Source organism: Monodelphis domestica, chromosome 1, assembly GCF_027887165.1.
Source record: "Monodelphis domestica isolate mMonDom1 chromosome 1, mMonDom1.pri, whole genome shotgun sequence".
NCBI classification, from domain to species: domain Eukaryota; kingdom Metazoa; phylum Chordata; class Mammalia; order Didelphimorphia; family Didelphidae; genus Monodelphis; species Monodelphis domestica.
In genome coordinates, this window is record NC_077227.1 from 141,888,295 (window position 1) to 141,912,681 (window position 24,387).

Below are 24,387 nucleotides of genomic sequence, written 5' to 3' on the forward strand. Positions count from 1 at the left end.
TTCTATTACACATTTTTTTGTAATTAAATCAGTAATAATTTGGAATACTACTGAAATGCATAAATACTCAATTCAATTAACATGTATTAAGTGTTTATTGCATGATAATGTGAATAAAATTCTAACTTTGGAGTCAGTAAGACTTAGGTTTAGGTCCTCTCTGTTACATATGTATTCTGTGCTCCTAGGCAAATCACTTAATTCCACAACATTGTAAGCAATGCTCTCAATATATAATAGAGTAGGTAGCTATTTGCATCACTAGAGAGAGGTTCCTTATAAAAAGTCCTTTATTTCAGATCCAGTCTTCCCTCACTCCTCCCAAAAAATGTGTGTGTCATTGTTCTAGGGCAGTGATGGAAAACCTTTTAGAGACCTTAGAGACTTAGTGCCCAAACTGCAATCCTTGTACTGCATGTGAGTGTCACCCCTCCCCCCTTACCCTAGACAGGGGAGGGAGGAAGTGCTCCCATTGGCTTGCTGGGAAGAGGGGTGGGTGAGGTGAGGAAAGTCCTCAGGCACATGTGGAGAGAGGGAAGGGAGCAGCCCCTTCCAGCACACTCCAACACCTGTGCCATAGGTTCACCAATATAGTTCTAGTGGGTGGCCATACAAAACTGAAAGAAAATTGACAGAGTCCCTGACTTCAATGAGTTTATAATCTAATAGAGAATATGAGGTGTGAGTTTGAAGACATGTATGTAAATAAATATGATAAAGGTACATTTTCGTAAAGGCAAAGGTGAGATCTAGATAAAGTACTTTAAGAAAATGTTAAGAATTGAACTTTCCAGATCATTTAACCATATTCAATTTGAAGTGCTAAAATCTTTTTCTATTTCAACATGTTATGATTTACATTATATGAGTCATCTCTCCCTTCAGTTAGCATGCTGGAAAATAAAGGGAAAGATGGTTGTAGTCATTGCTTGATCACTTTATTTGCAACTCAGTCAAATATACTCATTTTCAAATAGCTTCAATTGTCTTTTTTCCTTCTTTCAAGATACTTCTATGGAGGATAGTACTCAGGGTTTCTAAAATAACAGCTCTTTGTATGGAGTCATCTTTTCAGGAATTAACCCTGCAAAACCATATTGTGTTCATAGATCAGATAATTGAAGCAATTTAAATGGATGGGATCATCTTTAAGTGAGAGTTTAGAGAGGAAAGAAAAGGCTAAAGACAAAACTTTCTGGGGACATCCTTAGTTAGTATACAGGAAGATAAAGATGATAGAGCAAAAAATCCTGTCAGGTATCAGGACAACAGAGAAAGATTGGGATTGTAGAAGGTGAAAGAAGAAAGTTTCAAGAAGAGGAGAATTTCTAGTTTTAAATGCGGTAGATTTTCAAGGAGGATGAGGTCTGAGAAAAGTCCATAGGGTCTGACAATTAAGAAGGTAATGAGGTATCAGAGAAAGTATTTTTCAACAAGAGTGGTGGGAATAGAAGCTAGATTTCTGGGAATTGAGGAGTAGAGAGTGAGGAGACAGAAATAGAGTATTGATTATGCTTTTCTAGAATTTCTGGGGTGAACCATGGGAGAGATATATCATATACCTTGAGGAGTATAGGAAAATATTATTTTTAAAGCACAGGTGTGATCTGGATATGTTTGTAGGCAAAAGGAAAAGAGACAGTGCAAGAGGAAGAAACTGAAAGTGAAAGAAAGTGCTGATTGGATCTAGAAAAAATGAATGGGATCAAGGGTTCATCTAGAATTATGCATCAGGTTTGATTAGGAGAAGGGCAACTTCACTTTCTGAGTTTGGAAACAAGAAGAGAATGAATGAAGACACCCATTCTAAAAATTAAAAGGGATTTTCCATTAAAAAGAGATTTTCATTTCATTCATAATGTTTTCAGAGTCACCTGAATTATGGATGATGTGCCTCTATGTCTATATTTGTTGGTTTTTATGAATGTTAATATATATAACATGTTTACTTGAACCAACAATGGTCCAATTCTATGAAAAAGATAAAAAAATTATACCAGAGAGCATGTAAAAACCTTTGAATGTGATGAATGTGGGAAAGGTTATAGACAGAGGGAACAATATTATTTTACACCTTAGAATGAGGCTTTATTTTTTGTTGCTGTGAATAACCTCTGAATAAAATGAAATAAAAATAAAATTAAAACCAAAGACAATAGAGATTTGACTAGTATTTCAATTCAATCACTGTTACTTCTTAGCTATTAAGGTATTGGGAATATTGCAAGGATAGCAGCCAAAGGAACTCGAAACTAAAAATGCTTTTTCTTATTTAGTGATGATATCACTGATAGGAATTGTTCTCCCCAGGCACATGTGAATAAAAATACTATTGTGTGTGTGTGCATATGTGACCTAAAGTTAGATAAAAAGTTTGTTTTTATTCATGAGCAGAGGAGCAATTTTAGAAACTAATTTGGCTTAAAATTTCAGATTTTTTTTTCTGTGTTGGATTTGCAAAATGCTTTTGTTACTATATGCTCTCTTTCTCAAAATATCCCCTCAAGAAGTTAAACTTCACCAGAGTGATATATTCTTTTTTTTAAATTATCATTACCTGGTAGAAAAAGATCGAGAATCTCTCAGCAGCAGCAGATAGGATCTGATCTTGTCAAACTGATTTCCATCTGCATATTTGTAATTTTATTAATTAATTTGTTTATCACAATTTATCAAAATTGCCTTAGGTTCTTTTAGAAATATGAAAATGTGTAATACCATTTAATTATTGGTATCTAATTGTACCCCCTTATCATTAGAAAAGCTTTTTCCCCCCATTAAAACTAAATGTAAACAAAATGTACCCAATAAGGAAAAGCTGATGTAATTATAAAACCTATCTCATCTACTGGTATCCTTTTTTGCATTTGCATATAGTAAGTTCTTAATAAATATTTGCTGAATTAATGAATATAGTAGACATTCAAAAGAAACATTCTTTTACACGAATTCATTCAGATTAACCATGCCTTTTGATATTAAAATTAAAAGGGCAGTCATTTTCAGTCATGTGGAGAAAGTACTGCAAATATATTTTTGGTTTTTTAATACTTATTTCCTAATAGAATTAGTATTTTCATTTAAAACATTTTATTTTATTTTATTAACCATCCTAGATTCTTATTTTCCTTATTAACAATGACTTTGACTTGATGTATCTATTATTACAATTAATATGTCATTCTGCTTTTCTTAATGCCGATTTTATGCCCCACAAGTAATTGTTTCATTTTTTATTGTTACAGTAAGTGAATGCTAGAAGAACAAGATTGAGGAAAGGCATTTTTTCATACTGAATTATTTGTAATCTTTAATTATAATAATGTTGTATAGTTATTATGAGGTATTAGCTATGACTTGGAAATGTTTGTAGTTGATGCGTGCGTGGTTAGATTTCTCCTCCTCTCCCCCCTTAGAATGGGGTATGTACAAATAGAGAAAAGTAGATAAAGTGACTATTGAATATCTAAAAGAATAGCTGCTAACCAAAGGAATTCTACTGAGGCCTGTATTTAGCCTTATTTAACCCTCTCAAAATTTGTACATTTGTAAGAAACTTCAGTTCCCTTTGTCAAATTCAATATAAAATCTCACAGGCCATCTTGGGACATTTTGTGATTGGGTTATTATTGTCTAGACAGTGTCAACTTTATTGGGACAATTAGGTAAGTAGCTTTGTTTTCCCAAGCTAGATGAAGGTGATCATCCCAAAGGTTTCAATTAGTCAGACCAAACAATGTGCACATCTTCTCATCTTCTCCTGGTATAAGTGAATATATTCACATGGTTTGTATATTATTCAATAAACCTTGTAATTTCATCAACATGGTATAAGGATTTTTCTCTGTCCTTGAAATCTCAAACCTGATTTACATAGCATTATATTGACTTTTTTGGGTATTGTGTTTAAGATGAACAGTGTTATGACTATAATAATTTTGGTGCATTTTCTGCTTAATTTCTGCAGAAGTCAGGAATACATCATACCAGCATGCCAATTCAATTTTACAAAGAGAAAACAAACGGAATATATACTCCAGAGAGAAAATAACCTCATCTGATAAAAACATCTCAGCACCATACTCAAACCGATCAACATTCTTTGGACCTCAGTCTACTCTAGTGACTAGAAGTGATTTCCTGGGTCCAAGCTATTCTTCCTCTTCCACTCGAAGACAAGAAACCTCATATGAAAGGACTGCAAGAGATCATAGTAGACTCGGGACACCTCCTACAACATGTGGCCTTTTGAGAAGCGGAGAATCTCAGGTGAAAGTGATTCCTGACAGGCAGAAAACAGAAAGTACAAGTAGAATCACCACATATTTAACCAAAGAATCGACAAGTGCTCAGAGACAGAGCCCACAACACAAAGATATAAGGATGAGTACGTCTGTAAGCACTCAATCACAAGAAAGGAGTGTTCTTCAGGGAAAGAAAACAGAGGAGAGAAAATATAAACTAGAACCAACTAAAGCAAGACAAGAGGAGAAAATGTTTGACTCTAAAGAAAAGGCTTCTGAAGAAAGAAATTTAAGATGGGAAGAAATGACTAAACTAGATAAGGAAGCAAGAGAAAGGGAGAGTCTGCAGTTGAAGGGAAAAGGCAAAGGAAATGAATCAGTCAAGGAGAGAACTACGATATTTGGAGAAAAGAGAGAAATACAGATACCTGTTAGTTTTGAGGGACATGGACATGGAAAAGCATCTCAAGATAACAAAGTAGAATTAGTAGTAAAAGATATACAAACAGTTCAAAAAAAGGGTGTCAGTGAAAGTAAGACTAAGTGGACAGAAGAGAGAGGGCTAAAGTTCAAAGTAGATGCCAGTGATGCTGCTGACTCCACAAAAGATGACTCCACAAGAAAAACCATAGCAGAAAATATAGTTTCCAGTATCCTACAGCAGTTTGTGCAGCCTTCTGACCTAGAAACATCTGCTGGTCCTCCTCTGGATACAAAAGTCACTTATGTAGAAAGGAAAGAACTTCCTGGTGTTGGGAAGGCAAAGACTGAGATTGTTGTGGAGTCTAAATTGCTTGAAGAGATAGATGTTTCAGATGAAGACAGCCTGAAGCATCTCTTAAGCAAGGGTGCGAAGGAAGTAGAGATTAAAGGGAAATCAGCAGAAAGCATGATAGGAGATATAATAAATCTTGGCTTGAAAGGAAGAGAAGGGAGAGCGAAAGTAGTTAATGTTGAGATTGTTGAAGAACCACTAGGATATGTAAGTGATGAAAAGGCTGACTTTTCAACACCATTTGAGGTAGAGGAAGTAGATGATATCTCTCCAGGCTTTCAGAGACATTTCAGTGATGAGGAAGGCGATGAAGAGACAAGTATCACCTTCTCACGTAATCAGCTTACAAAGACAAAGCAGCCCCGTGAGAACCTAACTCACTTTGAAGAAGTAACAGAGGCAAGTGACTCTGAAGGAGAGCAGAGATATTTTGTGTCTACTCCAGATGAATACCCAGGAGGATATGACAAAGAGGAAGATTCTGTATATGGGCAAATTCATGTTGAGGAAGAATCAACTATCAAGTATTCTTGGCAAGATGAAGTTTCACAGAGCACAGAGAAGAGGAGAAAGAGAAACAACTTGCCCGGAGATGAATTTTCAAGTCCATCAGAAGTCTTCTCCCCAGAAGAGGATGTAGACTCCTCCCCCCTGAAGGTACACCTAAAAGGTGATGAAGTGCATGCTGAATCCACTGTCACTGAAAAAGAAATTAAAATACCCCATGAATTCCAGACCTCGATTAAAGGACTCTTCTCCAAAGATCCCAAGCATCAGCTGGTAGAGGCAATTGGGCAGCTGGAAGGGAGCCTTCCTGAAAGTGTGAGAGAGGATCTGTCTGTCTTAGCTAAGGAGAGTCAGAAGGACAGTGGCAATATTTCAGTTAAAAAATTTGAGAAAACCACTGATGGTGGATCAGTCACAATCGTTGCTGAAGTCAATCTTTCGGAAACCCTTGATGCGAATCAGTTAGATCTGGAACAACTAAGTAAAGAAGGTTCTAGCAAAGTAGAGAAAACTTTGCAGTCGGCAGTTCTGGCTAGTTCTCAAAAACACTATGTCCAGGAACCTGAAAGCCCAGATAGTAAACATGGTCTAGAAGTTTCTGGTCCCAGTATTAAATCCAAGCGTTGGACCAGTACAGAAATATACAGTTCATCTGAGAGAGATGGTGGTGGTGGAGGACATTATACTGCTGAGCATGTTTTTCAACAAGGTCCGGTTTCTGCAACTGTGGAAGTTAGCAGCCCAAGAGGTTTTGCTCAATCACACATCTTAGAGGACATAAACCAGTCTGTACAGCATATTAAAATAGGCCCCACTGAAATTCGGAGGACAGAGCAAATCTTTTATGAAGGACCCACTTCACAAGTGGTAGAGGTAAGTATGAGAAGGACAACTTAATTAGTTAGAGGGTTCCAAAAGTACCAGTAATTCTGTGAGGCATTCTAAATTGGCTCTTAAAGATAATCAATTGGCTGAAGAAATGATTTCTAGAGGGCTTCTTTCTACACCTCAAGAAGTGGGTGACACTGAATGTCTTAGGAAGAATTTTCTAAAGATGCTAACTTTTTACTAGGTTCCAAACAATTTCATACTCATCAAGAAGTTGTTTTCCATGGGTCCATTTCTGAAGTGGGTAAATTTGGAGATCATTCCCAGACAGAAGGGTCAGTAGGTACCCAAAGTTCTTCTGAGCTCTTTAAATTAGACCCCAAAGAAGAATATACAGAACAGATTGGTTTCAGTGCCCCTCTCTCTGACAAAAGGGAATTCAGCCCCACAGGAGATGCTTCTCACATGGATGATTTATCAGATAGTGTGATACACCAGTCAGGCACATTAGAATTAGCCCCCAAGAGTTTCAGACAACTGAATAGGTAATTTACCATGGACCAATTACTCACCATATGGAGTTTAGTGAATTTGGAGGCATTTTTCACACAGATGGTTCCTCAGACACAAAGAGATCCATAAGAAATTAGAAATTAAATCAGAAAGAGGTTCTTGTGTCTGAGAAAAATACCTTCCAAGAGTTTGTCTTTGAATCTCCAAAGGAAAGTATATCAGGAGATATAGCAGAGGCAGAAGTTACATTGGGTGTTAGCAGATCTTTCAGGCACATTCAATTAGGCCCCAAAGAAATTCAAACTTCTGAACAAATTGTCCTCCATTTGGCCCATTTCTAAAACTTGTACATTGACTGGCTCAAATGACTTGTCAGAGGCAGAAGGGTTAATAGAAAGTAGCCAGTCTACAAAATATATTAAATTGGGGTCCAAAAAAAATTCATTTACTTTTCAGATGGATGTGTCTAATAGAGAAGAGAGCCCCAGCACTTCTAGAAGTACACAAGAAACTACCATCTTCTTTTCCCCAAGAAAGGAAGCAAAAATTCACATTGTTTCTGATGACGGTGAATGGAAAGACAATGAAAGAAGAAAGGACAAAGAAGCAAGTATGGGTTTTCAGGCTTCTGCTGCTCAAGAATACCAGGTTCACGGAGAACAAGTCACTGAGAAGGCTATGTTTGATAAAACAGTACAGCTGCAGAGAATGGTAGATCAAAGGTCAGTGATTTCTGATGAAAAGAAAATTGCCCTCCTCTATCTAGACAAGGAGGAAGAGGAGGAAGAGAATGATGGACATTGGTTTTGAAAATTTGAATCTGAAAACAGATTGAGTTTTAATAGCATCTTACACAATAGTACCCTAACCAACACATTGGTCATTTAAATTATCTTGTTTTTTAGAAAGAGACTCACCAGTTGAGAATTACCAATCCCAAATCTTTTTTTTTTTTTTTGGTGTAAATTAATAAAAAAAAAGCAAGCTCCAAGCATTTTAAATTTATTTTATGGACCTCTTCATGGAGGAATCACATTATTATTTAGCATATTTTGAAATTTTGAGAGATTTGAAAAATAACTTTATTTCTCCAATCTTTAAGTTTTTTAATGAGTTTTCTGTTCATTACCCAAGACAGTTTATTGGATTTGTCTTTGGCCACAGAAATGGCAGGTTTCTATTTAAATGAAAAGGTCTTCTCTGTAAGTTAAGATGCTTAAGAGTAACTAGTTAAAATAACACATAAAAGTAAATTCCATTTGCATGTGCTAGTATCATATAAGCTAACTTTTTAGGGAAAAATAAACAATTAGCTTGAGTCTCTTTGCAAGAGACAACATTGCACTTTAAGGCTTAGCACAGACAGTTTTACAGAAAAAGAACCATAAGTAGGATTTGCCTTCAGTAGGATTTGAGTTCAGTTTTTTCAGGAAAGCATTTAATTTGCCATAAAAGGAAATTCTGTTCTAGGTTGTGAACCAACAGATTTCAATCTTCCTTACTTTAAAAATATCATATTTATTTATAGAATGACCAACTAAATATCCTATTAGAATATTTTTAGTCAGTATGCCTATTCCATATTATAAAACTTTAAGGAAATATAAGATAGCAATGTGCATAGGTTATATAATCAGTCTTATTTCAAGTTGTATAAAGACAGTCAAGATATTTATTTTGTAGCTTTGTGTTGCCAATTCCATCATTACCCTGACCTAGCCAATGCTCAGTTCAAGTCATATTATGCCTAAACTTCTCTTTACTTTTATGAAGTTCATGGCTTCTGAATTCCTCATATTCAATACTAACAAACATTTACTAAGCATCTACTTTATGAAAGGTCAGAGAAGGCAAATGAATAAAATCTTGGTCTCTGCCCTCAAGGAATTTATAATCTAGTTACTCAATATAATACAGTTCAATTCATCAAACACAGAAGGCAGAAAAAAGGTTCACAGATAACGCTAATGTAATTAGAGAGTATAAATGTCTATAACAGTAACAGTTTAAACAGTTGCATGGTACAGCATAAAAAGCACTAGATGCTGAATTGGGTGGGCTGGAGGCAAATCTCCATTCTGCTAGTTATTAGCTGAGCGACCTTTGGCAAGTGATATGACCTCTGTAAATTTCAGTTTTATCATCCATCAAATGGAGATTACATGTACTACCTAAAAGGATTTTTGTGAGGAAAATACTTTGAAAAAGAATATGCTATGTAAATGTGAGTTATTTCTATTATTTTTGTAGAGGAAAGAGAAGTTTACTATAGAGTTTGGGATGCAACCAGATAACATTAGTATAATATTTCAATCTATAATATTATAATATAATATAATATAATATAACATAATATAAATAATGATATAATATAATATAATAATCTATAGTATCATATAAATTATATTAATGTGGAAACCAAATTAGATAGAAGATCTGCAGTATGATTGTAAAAAGTAAACTATTGTACCTTAAAGAAATGAAAGTCAAATGGTAAACCTATTTCAGCACTATTACACAGGTCTTTTTCTTTCCAAACTCAGATGAATACAGTAGAAATTCTTGGTTGAGAATTTGCACTTTGGGAAGGAACAAATAATAATTATGAATTTTGTTTAGGAAAGTAAATAACATGTTAAAAATAGAAAAAGTTTTTTTGGGGATGGAGAGGTGGGAGGAAGGAATTGGCAGCAGTTCCTAGAACACAATACAGGATAAACTAACTGGGTATTGAAACAATAGGATTTAAAAGGCTCCCTGCTACAGGTTTAGGAGACATATATGTATAGATAATATATAGTGGAGTTAAAGATATGTTAATCACTGAATTTTTATTGAATCAACTTTTATCATATGTTCTAATGATATAATTTAGAAGCTGCTATCTTTAAAGGTTCAAAGGTATCTCATAAAATAATATCTCTAGGAACACAAGTTGGAACATATCAAGAAAAACAATATTTCAGCCAAGAAGACAGGCCTTTTTTTCCTCATCTTTCCTGTCTCTTTTGCAATGGTGCCACGTAACTGTGTATAGGATTGGAGTAAGACATTAGGAATAAAGTGCTAAGGATAATTTCAATCTCAGTGCCAAGTTATCTCGATTTTTTATTGCGGATGGATTTCAAATTTGACTTAGAATCCTCAAATTTAAAATGTACCTATGTTCCTAGAAATCATACTTTTAATCACTCTTTAAGGTGATCTTTTAGAAATATTTCTTTTTTTGGAAGTTGAAACAGATAAGATTTATAAGAAGTGACTTATCCTGACTTACATATCATCAGGAGATGCATGTTAAATGGAGTCCAGCTTTTGTTTAAGGTGGTCTCTTTTTTAATAGCCTTTTTTTGTGTAAATGGAAGTAGAAAAAGAAGGGTGAAGTATTTAAATTGTAGTGTTTTATTTTCTTTGTTTTTGCATTCTCTTTCTTTGGCATAAGATCATAGGATTTAGAGCTAGCAAGGACCTTAGAGGCCCTCAAGTTAAACCCCATCATTTTGTAGATGAGAAAACTTAGGAAGGTCAAATGACTTGCCAGATGTCACCCAGGTGGTAAAGTAGTGGAACTGGAATTTGGATCAGAAACCAGATCCCCTAAACCTAGATCCAGGGCACTTTCCATTTTGCCATACTATCTCTCCAGTGATCAGTAATTACATGACAATACAGCTCCTTACTCTAGAATCCATTGTTTCAAAGTTTTATTTTAAAAGTACATGAGAATTTTAGTTGCAGTTTATACTATTTATGTAATAAAAATGTTGGTCAGAATTCTTCATAAAATACCCATTATAACAGTCTTTTTTTCTGGGAGAGATCATTTCTGTTTTAAGCTTTTTTACTTACACAACTCTCTTAGTTGACCATCTTCAAGATGTTTTCTTATTTTAAAGATTAAGTGAACACATTTAGTTATTCTAAAAATGTTAACTTTCTTCTTAAAGTTGAAATACATTCTTCAAAGAAGTGAAAATATCCTTCAAACAGTGGTAGGGATTGGCAATTTAGGGCAAAATGCAAAATGTTACTATTACTTTGCCTTATTATGCAGGAACACTTCATGCCTATTTTAAATGTATGACTTTATAGCACAAAAGCTTAGTGTAGCCGACACGAAAACACCTAGACAGTTCATTCAGAAGAACAGCTGATTTCATTAAATACACACAAGTCAAAGCCACAATTTTGCAATATTTGGGCAAAACACATTGACTTGTTGAACTTTTCACTTTTCAACTGATTTTTTCTGACACTGTGCAGATATAACCTATGTCTATTTGAAGTGTAACATTAAAAAAAAAATCTCTGAAGAGCATGTTTAGAAACTGTTTTGCAGATTAGCAATGTTTTGAGCCCTCTTTATCTCTTTCATTATCAGAAGAACCTGGATTCAGGGATCTAATGGCAAACAGAACCCACCAGGTCCCAAATTAGAATAAGAGGTCATTCATGTTGATATCAAAGAGAAAGCTTTTCAAAGATTTTTTGTTCTTATTGCTACTTAAACTTTAATTAAAGTAATTTACTAAGTGCACGTGGTCATGTAAATGTTCTTATTGCAGCATAAAGTCACACCTTGGGGTGAACAGTACTTAGAGTGATTTCCAATGTCTCAAACCTACTCAAAATAGATAGTGTATAAACAATAAATATAAAATATGAGTTTTTTGAGCCAGAACTTGTTTATTAGTTACTCAGAACTTCTTTAGAGGCTGCCGAATGGGATAAATTTGGAAACGTAACATGAAGAAACTTCAAAATGAGAGTTAACAATTTGTATACCTTCCAGAAGAGAATGCAGATGGAATGTTTTTTAAACCAAGAACCACTGTGAAAAAATGTCTTATAGCCATTCCATAAAGACAGGGCTTGGGAAGATGAAACATCATAGTTAGAAAGCCAACATTGGAGTTAGGATATCTGAGTTCAAGTATTGCCTCAGACACTTACTTGCTGTGTGAGCTGGGGGTAGTAATGGTGGTGTTGGGTGAAGTTGTTTAATCTTTCTATGCCTTCAGAAAATTTTTTACGAACTGAGAAGGTGCTGATCTGTATGTACAGAAAGAGTTTGCTCACTGGGAGTTCCCAATATGTCCCAATAAATCTGGTCTTACAATTTTTTTTATTATCTGTAACCCTTGTATTACATACTTTTTTATCATTATTGACAGAAAACGAAATAGGATTCAGATTCTTCACTTACAACAGAAGAGAATGGAGGTGTAGAATTTAGGGAATGATGGGCACTGATAATAAACAAACTTTCTTTTTTGCACAAAAACAACTATGATCACTATAAAGAAGGTAAGTATTCTTTTAGGAGGTGACATTATAGGATGTTTACTCCAGAATATTTTCTTCTATGAGGACCAAAGAAGGAGTTCTGATAATGACAATAGATTTCACATTTTTTTATCCAAACCCAACACAGATTTTCATATTGCCTATAGACATGCAACATATTTAATCTCAAACAAATGATTTTTAAAACAATTGTTGGGATTTATGTTCCATACCCTTTAAGAGCTTAAACTATGGCTCTAGTTGCATGCAAATAGAATCTATTTGATTGTCCAGTTCTAAGTTATAAAAGGTTTTTGTTACTTTTTTTTAATGCTACTTAAGATTGGTTAGGATGTTGCAACTGTACAAAGAGAAGAATATACTTGGAACCTGCTGTGAATGTCTGCAAGACTTGTTTAATGAATTGTCCATAATTGGAGATATACAGGTCCTCTTCTAGTCCCAACATAATTCTTTTCTGCAGTCACACATAAATGGGAAAATGCAGCCAATTATCTGCCTAGTTAAAGTAGAATTTGTTTTTCCCTTATGTGTCTAAAGAATTACAACAAAAGAACTTTCTTTGGTCTGAATAATTACTTTAATTTTCAGCTTGGATTTATCAGTTGATATATGTGTCTGCCAGAATGAATAAAGGATTTAAGTAGGTCTTCCCTGGTAGTTCATTTGGAATTCTAAGAGAAGATACCTTTCTTCTCTCCCTATCATTAGAATTGATAGAGTAATAATTGCAAAGTTGTAAACATCACCATATTTCAACTAATTTAGTTCATTGTCCAGACTACCATGAGAAACTAGGTCATCTCAACTGATGACAGCAATGACAATCATAAAGTCTATAAAAATGTGAGCTTTGAAAGTCTTTTCTATTAAGAACTGTACTTGGGTATCAATAGTCAATGTCAAATATACTAATTATGAAGTTTTCAGTTAATGTCATTTCATGGTTACATTTTCCTCTAAAAATACACATCAATTTCAGAATTTTTTTCTTTACATACTAATATATGTGATATTTAACAGCTTATTTAAAATTCTTAACTTTTTACATAGGAATTCCCAACCTTGCACACTCAATGTATGTCAATGTATGTCACTCAAATGTATGTTGAATGAATGAAAACAAGATTGGTTATGTGGTATGTCTACTTTAGTAGCAGAGCTAATATAGAATATGAAATATTCTCCAAATAAATATGCACCTCAGATTTAGTTAAAATACACAGAGTTTAAAAGTTAAAAATAAATTAATTTTCTTGCACAAAATCTTTGGTTTCTGAGCTTAGGTCTGCATTAGCAACTTTACTCTGAAACAGCTCTGGATTAGCAACTATGAATGATGATCTGGTAAAAATTAGTTCTTAAAAGAGTAACTACAGCATCATAGAGGCTTGCTACTGGAGCCTTTTTTTTTCCTTTTTAATATTAAATAATAGTTTGTCTAATTCAAGATAGCATGCAAGTTGCATTTGTGTTACTTTATAATGGGACATACATCTTACTTTTTTCCCCCACAGTCTTCCTTCCATTCCCATTATTAAAAAAAGAAAACAAATTTGTATGTTTTATTTTTCTCAGTATTATACTGTATATGAAACCAAAGGGGGAAATTTTAGTTGTTGAATTTTACTTGTTGTCTGGAGCAATATCCAAAAAGACTAATTTCCAACACAGCTGTGACTTCTGGTGCAAAGAAGGGAAAAGTACCAGTAGAATCTGCCTAGTGGGAGAGGGTTGAGAAATACCCAGAAGGTTGATGGACTAATCCATTCACCTTCTTTGTAAGAGGTGAAGGGTAGGTAAAAAAAAGCTTCATAGGGATTCTCTTGGGTTAGGGAAATGTCTTTATGAAGTGCTGTGTAAGGAATTTTTTTTTTTCATAGGAAAGGAAGAAGGAAAATCTGAACAAAAGAGAAGAGCAGAAAGGCTAGGAAAGAAGAGGAGAAAGGTGCTAACCTGGAAAGGATATAAGATAATGGGAGGGAAGAGAAAAATTAAGGGGAGGATGAATGGGCTATTTTGTAAGATAATGGTAACTATCATTGGAAGGGTTTAAGTAGAGTAGTAGGTAACTAACTAAGTAGAGTAGGTAACAAGTAGAATGAAATAGGAGTTCATGAGATTAAGGTTGATGGAGATTAAGGTTGATGGAGATGAACTCAGGCCTGTTTCCATTTAGAATTCTGATACTATAGAATGGAAAAGGAAGGAATTAGTGTTCGGGAATACATTTTTTTAAAAGTTCACATTTTTGTGTATCCAGTATTGAACCACAGAAAAAGATTTAGAGGGAAAAAAGCCATTACTATGATTATGCAAAAAGGAATTTTAAGGAAAAGTATGAATTTGCTGCCTTTGGTGCAGCCTCCCTGAATTTCATCCCACAAAAGGAATGACTATAGAGATTCAGAACTACTTTGAAATAGAACCAGGAAGCTCTGGACTTGGCCCAGGTCTAATTCAAGTCTAGGCTAGGTAGGACTAGATCTCAAAATCTCATACCCACCAACACTGACTCAATCTCCCTATGGTGTTCTGAACCAAGAATGATTGAGCTATAACTTTCATCGACATTCCGGACTCACAAAGCAGGCTTCAGGAGCCTTTCTTGAGGGCTTTTAGGTTTGTCTGAGCTATTTTACCTCTCTCCTGCCCAACCTATTGCTCACGCCCCTCAAAGTGATGAGTCAAAAGTTGTTTACTGAGAGGGAGCGATCATGTGAAGTTAATGTCAGAAGTTCTTGACAAATGAGTGGGCCTTCTGCTTTTACTGTCTCTCTTCTACCTGTACTTACTTCTTCTAGGAAAAGAGGAAGTTCCTAGCTTAGTTTTTTCCTATCTCTAGATGCTGGAGCCAAGAATTCTACAGAATCTTCTCTTTAGAACCAACAACTCCATTCTAGCATTGGGTTTCTTCATCCCCATAGGATTTAGGGGGGAAAAGTCACCCACTCATTGATGTTTCTTCATTTCTCTCTGATGTTTGCAACCTGAAAAATTAATGTTTCGGCACTACTCTTGCTGTCGACAAGAAAGAAGATTTTCAAGTTAAAACTGAGTTTTTGCAGCCACCTTAAAGTCGCCCCTTCTGGGTGTCTAATTTCTGGGAGTAAAGGTAAGGATTTCTCGAGGTATCTTGGGGCTTTAAGAAGCATATGAAATGCTTACTGGATATCTCCCCAAAAGTTACTGTGTGCTAAAGTCCTTAAGCAGGCATGAAGGCAGGAAAGGACATAGAGTATTTCTGTACCATTATCTTTAATGCTTCCTGGCTGGCAAGGAGCACAGTGAGAGGTATACCACTGCATACCAACTTGATAAGGCAGGGGAACTCATGCATTCTGGGACCACATGAAAGACAAATAGAAATTCCAATGCATCACCTGAAAGTTGAGTCTTTTCCACTGGTATGAAAGCCTTTCCAGGTCCCTAAATCGAACATGATATAAGCTTAAAGTCAGGCATTTGGATTAAAAGGAAAAAATACACACATGCACATTCCTACAGTGGTAGTTTCAAATTCCCTTTTTATTAGCATTCCATTCTCAGTCACGATTGCCTTCTTGTAAAAAAGCTTTTTACTGGATTTTATTGCTCCAAACCCAACTCCAAACCTGCACAAGAAGCTAATGTGTTCAATCAGATGAAGTACATAAATGGCTGTAGCATAAAGCTCAAAACAGTTGTTTTTATTACTTAGGCAGTTTTGAATGTTCAAAGGATTGGACAGAAAGAATTTCCATGAGCAAGAAATATACACTGAAGTGGTTCCGAGCCTTTTATAAAAACACCAAGCTAAGAGACTCAATTGTAAAAACATGACCCCTGGGCAAATCCTGTCAGGATATATTATGGCAATGAAGCCATTCTTAAACTACTCTTGCTGCACTGTGCTATGCACACAGTAGGCACTTAATAAATGGGTATTGTATTCTATTGTACTCTTTACTCTCTCTCGGAGAGTGCACACATGGCACCTAAATGAAACATACTCAGTTGTATCAAATTACCAAATTACACTAGTGAAAGGTCAGAACGATCAGTGACATATATTTGTTTTAGTTCTTCCTAACATGGAGCGTTGTGGAATAACAGCACAAAACGGTGGTCTTGCTTTATTAGTTGGTTTCTGTTTTGCTGTAACCTCTGTAATCCTGCAAAAGAGAAGAGAGCCTGGGTAAGTAAGATTCTTCTCAGAATACAGCCTATACTATTTACAAGATTCATTTAATATAATCTTTAATTACTGTCACTGCTTTTCTAGCAGCTGCCAAAGCTATATTTACGTAAGGTGATACAGGAAGAATGTAAATAAGCCAAGAATATGGCAAACTGGTGCAAAACACAGACATCTTTCTCCTCATTTTCTTATCTTTCATGTTGTATGTTTTCATGATCTGAAATATAGTTATTGATCAGGCTTTAGATGGTGGGCTCTTGAACAAAGGAACTGACAAAGATTGTTTAAGAGTTTCAGTAATATCTCTGAGGCCTTCCCTAGACTGCATTTACTGTAACGTTGTCTTGACTCCTTTGTCTCATGTGTTTCTTTTGCACGTATTATGGATTTTTTATTCTAATTTATCACTCCAAGTGAAGTTTGGGTGAAGTTAATGAATTGCTGATTCACAGATAGGATCTGCTCCTTCACTCAATATGTAAGAAAAGAAAAGATTTGGAGTGAAGTCAGAGAGTAGATTGGGACTACGGGATGGGCTGTTAAAGACTCTCCAGAGCTCTCCATGCAGAATAATCTTAAGATCTAAAAAGAAACTCAGGACATTCAAGAATGTTCTTCATTGAACTCCTTGCTTTATGGGTATGTTAATTTATGTTAATGATCTGAAGAAAGAGAAAGACTGAAGTGTTTTTATGATGTCACTTAAACAAAGAACTAAATCCTTCAGATAAAATATGGGCAAAGCTGATACTTTGTTCCAGGGATTTCAAAAGATCTGATCCTGCATAACTTGTGGGGAAGTGACATAAGATCAAAGATCCTTCCAAAACAGAAACCTGCTCATTTCCACAGGATTTTTTTTTAATAACCAAGCTTATCCGAAATTCTCAAATAGCTAACCTAATAGACATAGAAGCGGTGTAGACGACAATTCAAACTCACTTTGTTAATGAATCAAGAGTCTGCTGAGTGGCTGTTGTCCTTTTATCTTGAGATCCATATAAGGAAGTCTGAATCTGAAGACACTGCAAAATAAATCATCAAGTTATTACTTAAATATGGAAATATCACCAAAATAAAACTATAGGCACTAACATTTCTCTTGAATGACAGCATTTCTTCCACATAGCCATTATATGATTACTTTCATGCTACAGAATACTTCCATGGAGAAATAAAATTTTTTGAGGTCTTAGTTTCCTCATCTGTAAAAATTAGAGGGTTTATAGTCTCTGCTGGCTAAATCTATAGTCCTCTTTATCAGAATGACATTCTTTTCCTTAAAGTTAAGCATTTGTTAAAACACATAAAAAGACTATCTTAAAAAGCATCAAATAAAAATTAATGAACATTCTATATTCTCTTGCCATTCTTGCTAATGTATATTTTTTCATACTTGTAATTGGTGTGCTGGCATGATCTTGTGTTTTTTTCTGTTAACATTATTTCATTTATAATAGGTAGCATTTGTATAGCATTTTAAGGCTTGTAAAGTGCTTTACACCTTTTTCATTTAACATATACCTCACCTTTAATGTGGAAATGAATAATTATTTTCAGATATTTTTATGGGTTTAAAAAAATTAACAGCAACAGACAGAGCCTTGTCATTGACCACAGTAGTCTAAATAAAACTGTACAGTGCTACCTAGCACTTATCTCATTTCAGTTTAAAATGAACACCCACAAAGCCTTTTAGCAGAAATTGAATATGAAACTTTTTCCTCTTTTTAACTGTCAAGAATAATTTTATAACATGCATTATTTATATTCTATAATAAAAGGATATTAGATATTTTAAAAAGGGAAATAATAGCATCTATTTCATAGGGCTGTTGTGAGGATCAAATGAGGTAATATATGTAAAGCACTTTGCAAACCTTAAAGTGTCATATAAATGCTATTATCTGGAACATGAGAAATGTAAAAAATTATAAAGTCTAACTCCCTTATTTTGCAGATGAAGAAGCTGAGGCCTAGAACCTGAAATGGCTTTCCTAAAGACATAATTATTTGTTCATATTCACAACTGTAATTTTTAGCACTCAAGGGGTGAATCATTCATTTGTAGATTACCTGGCCCTTACTTTCTCCTTCCTATTTCCTGTCTTGGTCATTTCTCTGTTATCTTAGCATTCTTACCAGAATATGGACACACAAAGAGGGAGGGAAAGTTACATCAGGCTGCTAATATTTTGGCAGCTTTACTTGAGTTTTTAAAAAAAGTGGAAATAATAGGTTTAAAATTAACAGCTAAAGCAATATTTGGAGATTATCTGTAGATCTTGTTTATTCTATGACAGCCATTTTCATACGCACATAGGAAGCTACCAAAATGTTGTGTCTTTATGGGTTCAAGGCTTAGGAAGTTTTGTTCAATCTCAACAAAACTCTAAGAATTCAGCTGTTTTGTTTTAAAGTTCATGCTTTGGAAAGGAAAAAAAATCCTGTAAAATGATTTAAAAAAAAAAGAAACTCAAGTTTTTGAATTCCTATTATCTTTGCAAAAAAGACTTGGCCTTTGAAAATTTATAGATCAAGAATGGCTTTCATCTGGAAATGTCCTTTTTTGTTTGTGCCTGGCTGCTCTTAACCTCTACTAACTGCAGGATATTCATTCCTAGTCTGAAGGCCTATGCCTTCTTTTGGCAGCAGGTTAATAACTGAATAGAACATTATAGCCTTGGAAACAGAAACTTCAAAAAATTATTTATTGTTTTCGGATAACAGTTGAAAACTCCATTTTTTAAATATCTAAAAAGTCCATTAAAGGCTTCTTTTTTGGCAGCTGACACTTCCTACCAAAATAGACATCATTCCTTTCTCTTACAAGTCAACAAATACCTCCACTCAACTTTAAAAAACCAGATTTAATATTAAAAACACACAGTCTAATGTATCTACATATTTATGAGAGCCACTGATACAGTTCATTTTGAGAGGGGCTGATGTTAGCATGATTTGGTGTTCATTCATTCACAGCATTAAAATTTTACTGACATTGTATAGATTCTCTTAGCCAATCTCCAACGCTCAGATCATGTCGCTTGTTGAGGCTTTTTCTGAGCCCACCAGCTAAGAATCACCCCCCCATCCAGGTATCTTGATTGCTTATTACAGATTTATATGTGTATGTGTCGATTTTCAAATGTGTATGTATATACATGTATATGTACATACACAAATGCATATTTATATATAAGCTCCTCTAGTGGAGGGGCAATTTTATTTTTGTCTCTGTATTTGGCCACATAGTAGATGTCTAATAAATGTTTGATGAATGACTGACAATCTGTACAATGTATGTGTTCTATTTTACTTAAGATCTCCAAAAAATCTAATAAAAAAGCACCTGAGTAGTCTCTAATAATTTCAGTGTTTACTCAAATACTTCCATGAAAAATGACAAAGATTTAACAATTTATTAAAATCGTCATCAGGCTACTTCTTAATTCTTTGATCTTCTTGGTGGCTAAAGATGGTGATAGTTTCCTTAGTGGCTCTATTGCCTCAAAACCAAAAGGCCAGAAGGATGAGAACAGGTTATAGTTACAATTCTACAAATCTATGAAGCACTGAAAAACAATGCACAAGCAACATCTCTGTTCTCAAGATCTCTGCCTCAGAGAGAGAAATGATGCTCCCAATTATCATTCTGGATCTTTTGACTAAAATCTAGCTCAAAGAAACAAATGGTTTTAAAGGGATGTCAGATCAGAAACTGAAACAGATTTATAACACATAACTAATGCTCAAGTTATGATCACTGTGGTCAAGAATGTCTTAATAAAGAAGAAGACAAGGTAGATGATCCTTCTGTTAATCTAAGAGAATGTAAGTTAGCTAAGGGTAGGAATTGCTTTGTTTGTTTTTCAAATGCTTAGCCTCATAACTGGGGCACAGTAGGCACCTTAATAAATGGCTGCTGAATGAAAGAATGAATAAATGTAGACAGTAGTTGCTTTTCACACCAAACATTTCATCAGTGTTCTGACTTGGGAATGTTTTAAATGCCTATAGTGATGTTAGGCAAGAAATGCAAAGTGAATTATAAAATGTTGTAGTGCCAAAATTTCATTTCTCCTGTGTTCTAATAAATATTTCCATTTTACTTTAAAAACACAGACAACATGAACAGGCCACCAAAAATCTTGATGTTTGGATGCTCTAACAATTCTAATAGCTTGTATTCTCTGTTCTCCAAATCCTTCTTACCAAGAATTTAAATGGCAACCCTTCTTTGAATTCAGTAACACAAGTGAATTTCTCACTTTGGTCTGAAGTCAACATAGAATTGGAATGAAAAGAATCCAGATGGAATAAAAATGTTTCTAAGGTTTTTTTTTTATTTATCTGCTGTGAAATAAATGTGTCAAGTCACTTATGTTTATATTCTATGCCATAAAAATCAAGCATTTAAAAATTAGTCAACAAGTATTAAGACTAACATGTGGTATGTGCTGAGGACACAAAGACAAGAGTGAAATTGTCCCTACCCTTAAGGAGCTTATATTCTAATGGGACAGACAACGCATACTTAGATAGGTATATACAAAACACATTCAAAACAAGATTATTGGTAGTGGGGAGGGAAGGTAATCACTAGAAGTTGGGAGGGTGTCCAAAATAAGTCTCAGCTAGAAAAAAGGAACTTTTTAAAAAATTATAACAATGGGTCTTTAATTTGGGCAATCAGATTAATCTGAGAAGACAACAGAACTATAATATTGGGCCTTCCCAAAAAAGGTACTTTTACCAAGTCTCTAAAGGAAACCAAGAATTCAAAAGAGCAGCAATGGGGGAGAGGATTCCAGGCATGGGACAGTAGCAGAGACAGAAAATGGAGTGCTTTACGTAAAAACAAGTAGACCAGCATAGCAAGACTCTAGAATGTATGGAGGATGGTCATATGTAATAAGGCTGGAAAGCCCTGATGAAGCCAGGTTGTGAAGACTTTAAATGAGCGTTTTATATTTAATTGTAGAAGTAATAGGGAGCCACTGGAATTTATTGAATGTGTGTTATGGGGGTGATGGTAAATGACACGATCAGATCTTTAAGGAAAATTACTTTGGTGACTGTGGAGGATGGACTGAGGTAGAAACACAGGCAGTAAGATCAGTTAGGAGCCTACCCTAACAGGGGCGATAAGGGCCTCTACTAGGGTGGTAGTTACACGAGTAGAGGGGAGGTAACATGTGGGAGATAATATGTGAAGGAAGAGAATAAAGAGCTAAGGACAGAGGGCACGGAGTTTGTTCGCCCGGATGATTTAAAAGGATGGTGGTACCAGGGATGTCTGGAGAAGGGCAACTCTTGTTTTGCATGTGTTGAGTTTGAGCTGCCCTTGGGGCTTCCAGTTCCAAATGTGTAGGAGGCAGTTTGTGATGCTGACTCAGATTTTAGAAGACTAAGGATGGATACAGAGAATCTTCTGCATAAAAATGATCATCCAATAAAGGAGTCTGAGAAGGGAGACAAAGAAGAGAACTAGGAAAAAGCAGTGTTATGAAAATATAGGGAAGAGAAAGTATCCAGGAGGAAGAAATGGTCAACAGTATCCAATGCTGCAGAGAAGTAAAGAAAGATGAGGCCTGAGAAAAGATGATTAGATTTGGCAATTAAGAGACAACTGGAGGGGGAACTAGATGGCTCAGGGGATAGAGAGCTAGACATGGTGATGGGAGGTTCTGGGTTCAAATCTGACCTAAGATACTTCCTAGCTGTGTGACTGTGGGCAAGTCACTTAGTAACAATTGCCTAGACCGTACCACTCTACTACTTCAGAACCAATACTTAGTTTTGATTTTAAGACAAAGGGTTGAAAAAAAGAGAGACAGTTGGTAAGTTGGGAAAGAATATTTTCAATTTGGTGGTATAGTTGGATTTATAGGAGAATAAGAAGAGAAAGGATGATAGATAGAAAAATGATGGTAGGGTCTTTAAAGATAGGAGAGACTTGTGTGTTTTTGTAGACAGCAGGGAAAGACTGAGGATTAGAAGAAAAGGGATAATAGTGGAGCAATCTGCTGGAGAAGAAAGGAAGCAAATGAATCAAGGCTACATGTAAAGAGGCTAGCCTTAGTGAGAAGAGTTACCTCTTCAAAAGAGACTGAAGTAAAGGAGGAGATCATAGAGGATGATGTTTAGTTGTGGAGAAGGAACTTATAGAAAAATGGTTTTCAGTTTTTCACGTTGGTGAAGGGAATACAGGTAGGTAACCCTTCCACATCTCTGGGATTAGGGGTGTAGTGTCCCTGTGATCTGAAAAAGCTGTATAAAATTCTTTTTACCAGAGAAGAAGTAGGAATTTTTTCCCTTTTTCTTTTATGAGGTATTTACAGTACCTTATTGTAAAATTTGGGTTAAGTATTTGGTCATAGGTTATATTTGGGTCAAAGGTATCATTTATTCCTTGCTATAGATACATAGAGATTCTATTTTTCTGTGCCAATGAGTGAAAAAAGGACAACCCAGAACTCTTGGATCATCAGGGTTTGACAATTCAGTTTCTTTTTCTATGTATTTGAAGAGTTTAACATTAGATAGATTTAGACTATTAGCAACTTTGGGTAAGTTTTACTCACATGAGTGTATAAGACTTGAAGAAATATGCTAAGACAGAAATATCTAAAATGTGGCAGCACTACTAATAAAATGGGTTGAGAGATACAAATTCTGGCTTTTAGACATGGAACGTGTGCTCACATAAGAGCTTACTATATAAATAAATAATTTATCCCTGCTTTGTTTTATAGGACTGCAGCAAAGTAGGCTTTGGGTTTACTAAAGGAGACTAAAATAATAATCTTATTCTTTGGCGAATTTTTCACTATTTGGGCTTGCTTTAATCAGACAGTGAGCTAAATCCTACTAAACTTAGAACAATGGAGAATGAAGAACAATTAATTTCACAGAAGGCTTTGGGAGATAGTGGAGTCATGAAGAGTTGGACACGACTGAACAACAATAAAAATTTCACAATTAATGTTAATTCACAATTAATGTTGCTTTACTACATCAGTTTACATTATAAACAGAAGTCTCTGTGTTTAACACATTTTTAGTGGCCAATTTAAGACTGCTCATGAATTCTTTTTGAATATTGTCACCTACCTCGAAATGTTGGCAGTTATTCTCTTTTTAACTGGGTTTTATGATGGAAAAATGTTTTGACTTTGAGTATTGAAATTCTCTTTGGAGGCCAACAGAATCCCTGTATTTTCATTACAGGCAGATAAATGATCCAGTATACTATTTAGTAATTTAATCCCACCTTCTGCTTTGCTTCCTTGGTCTGTTTTTCATACCCTTAATAACCATGCTTTGGACCATTCAGCATAAGGATACATCTGGAAAAGCTACAATTAAGTGGATTCCAGGCTACTAAGCTGGAAACTTAGGAACTGCAGCTGCTATTGTGATACAAATAGCAGAAAATACACGCTTAGCTGGTAACTTTAAGAGCTGCCGGCTTTACACAACCCAAATGCTAAATGTGGCATTTGAAAAAGTTCCCATTTAGCAGCAGATGTAACAGAGCCTGCTTTCAGTAATCACTTATCCTCTGGGTTCACTGATGAACCAGCCACTGGCCTTAGATTAAGTAGAATGATTACATATATACATACACACATACATACATACATATATATGCATATGTATATTGTGTGTTTGTGCGTGCATATGTACATACACACAAGACAAATTTCAGTATCTCTTTAATTCTGGTGAACTATTAACCTATATTTTCTTACTTTCCCAATGTTGAGGCCATTGTATCTGAAATTTATAATTAATAGAATTTTAAACTGAAGAAATAAAGAGTTGCTAACTTTCATTTATGCCAGAACTTATTAAATCCAGGAATTATTTACAACCAAATTGATCTTTAGCTCCTAGAAACCAGTAATGAATGTGAATCTATATGAAACTTCCTCTTGGCTTCTTTCTGTCCTTTAAGACTAGATCTCACATGGAGGCAGCAAAGATGGTACAGTGGAAATTCAAATCCCATTGTTGATGTTGTATGA

At 35.0% G+C, this 24,387-nt stretch overlaps 2 protein-coding genes across 10 annotated transcripts in view; one reads left to right on the forward strand and one right to left on the reverse strand.

Moving 5' to 3' along the window:
* The window catches only part of SYNM (synemin), a 41,861-nt gene extending 28,662 nt beyond the window's left edge, over positions 1-13,199 (forward strand). The window contains exons 4-5 of the mRNA XM_001372745.4: positions 3,968-6,399; positions 7,324-13,199. Of these exons, the coding sequence (XP_001372782.4) occupies positions 3,968-6,399; positions 7,324-7,677 (2,786 nt within the window). The 3' untranslated portion in view covers positions 7,678-13,199. The remainder of the gene's footprint in view (positions 1-3,967; positions 6,400-7,323) is intronic.
* Positions 13,200-15,684: 2,485 nt separating this feature from the next.
* The window catches only part of TTC23 (tetratricopeptide repeat domain 23), a 116,680-nt gene continuing 107,977 nt past the window's right edge, over positions 15,685-24,387 (reverse strand). For all 9 annotated transcript variants that reach the window (XM_056807093.1, XM_056807084.1, XM_007479430.2 and 6 more), the window contains 2 exons: positions 17,297-17,379; positions 15,685-16,328 (listed from right to left, as the gene is read on the reverse strand). In XM_056807093.1, coding sequence (XP_056663071.1) covers positions 16,214-16,328; positions 17,297-17,379 — 198 coding nt within the window. In that variant the 3' untranslated portion in view covers positions 15,685-16,213. The remainder of the gene's footprint in view (positions 16,329-17,296; positions 17,380-24,387) is intronic.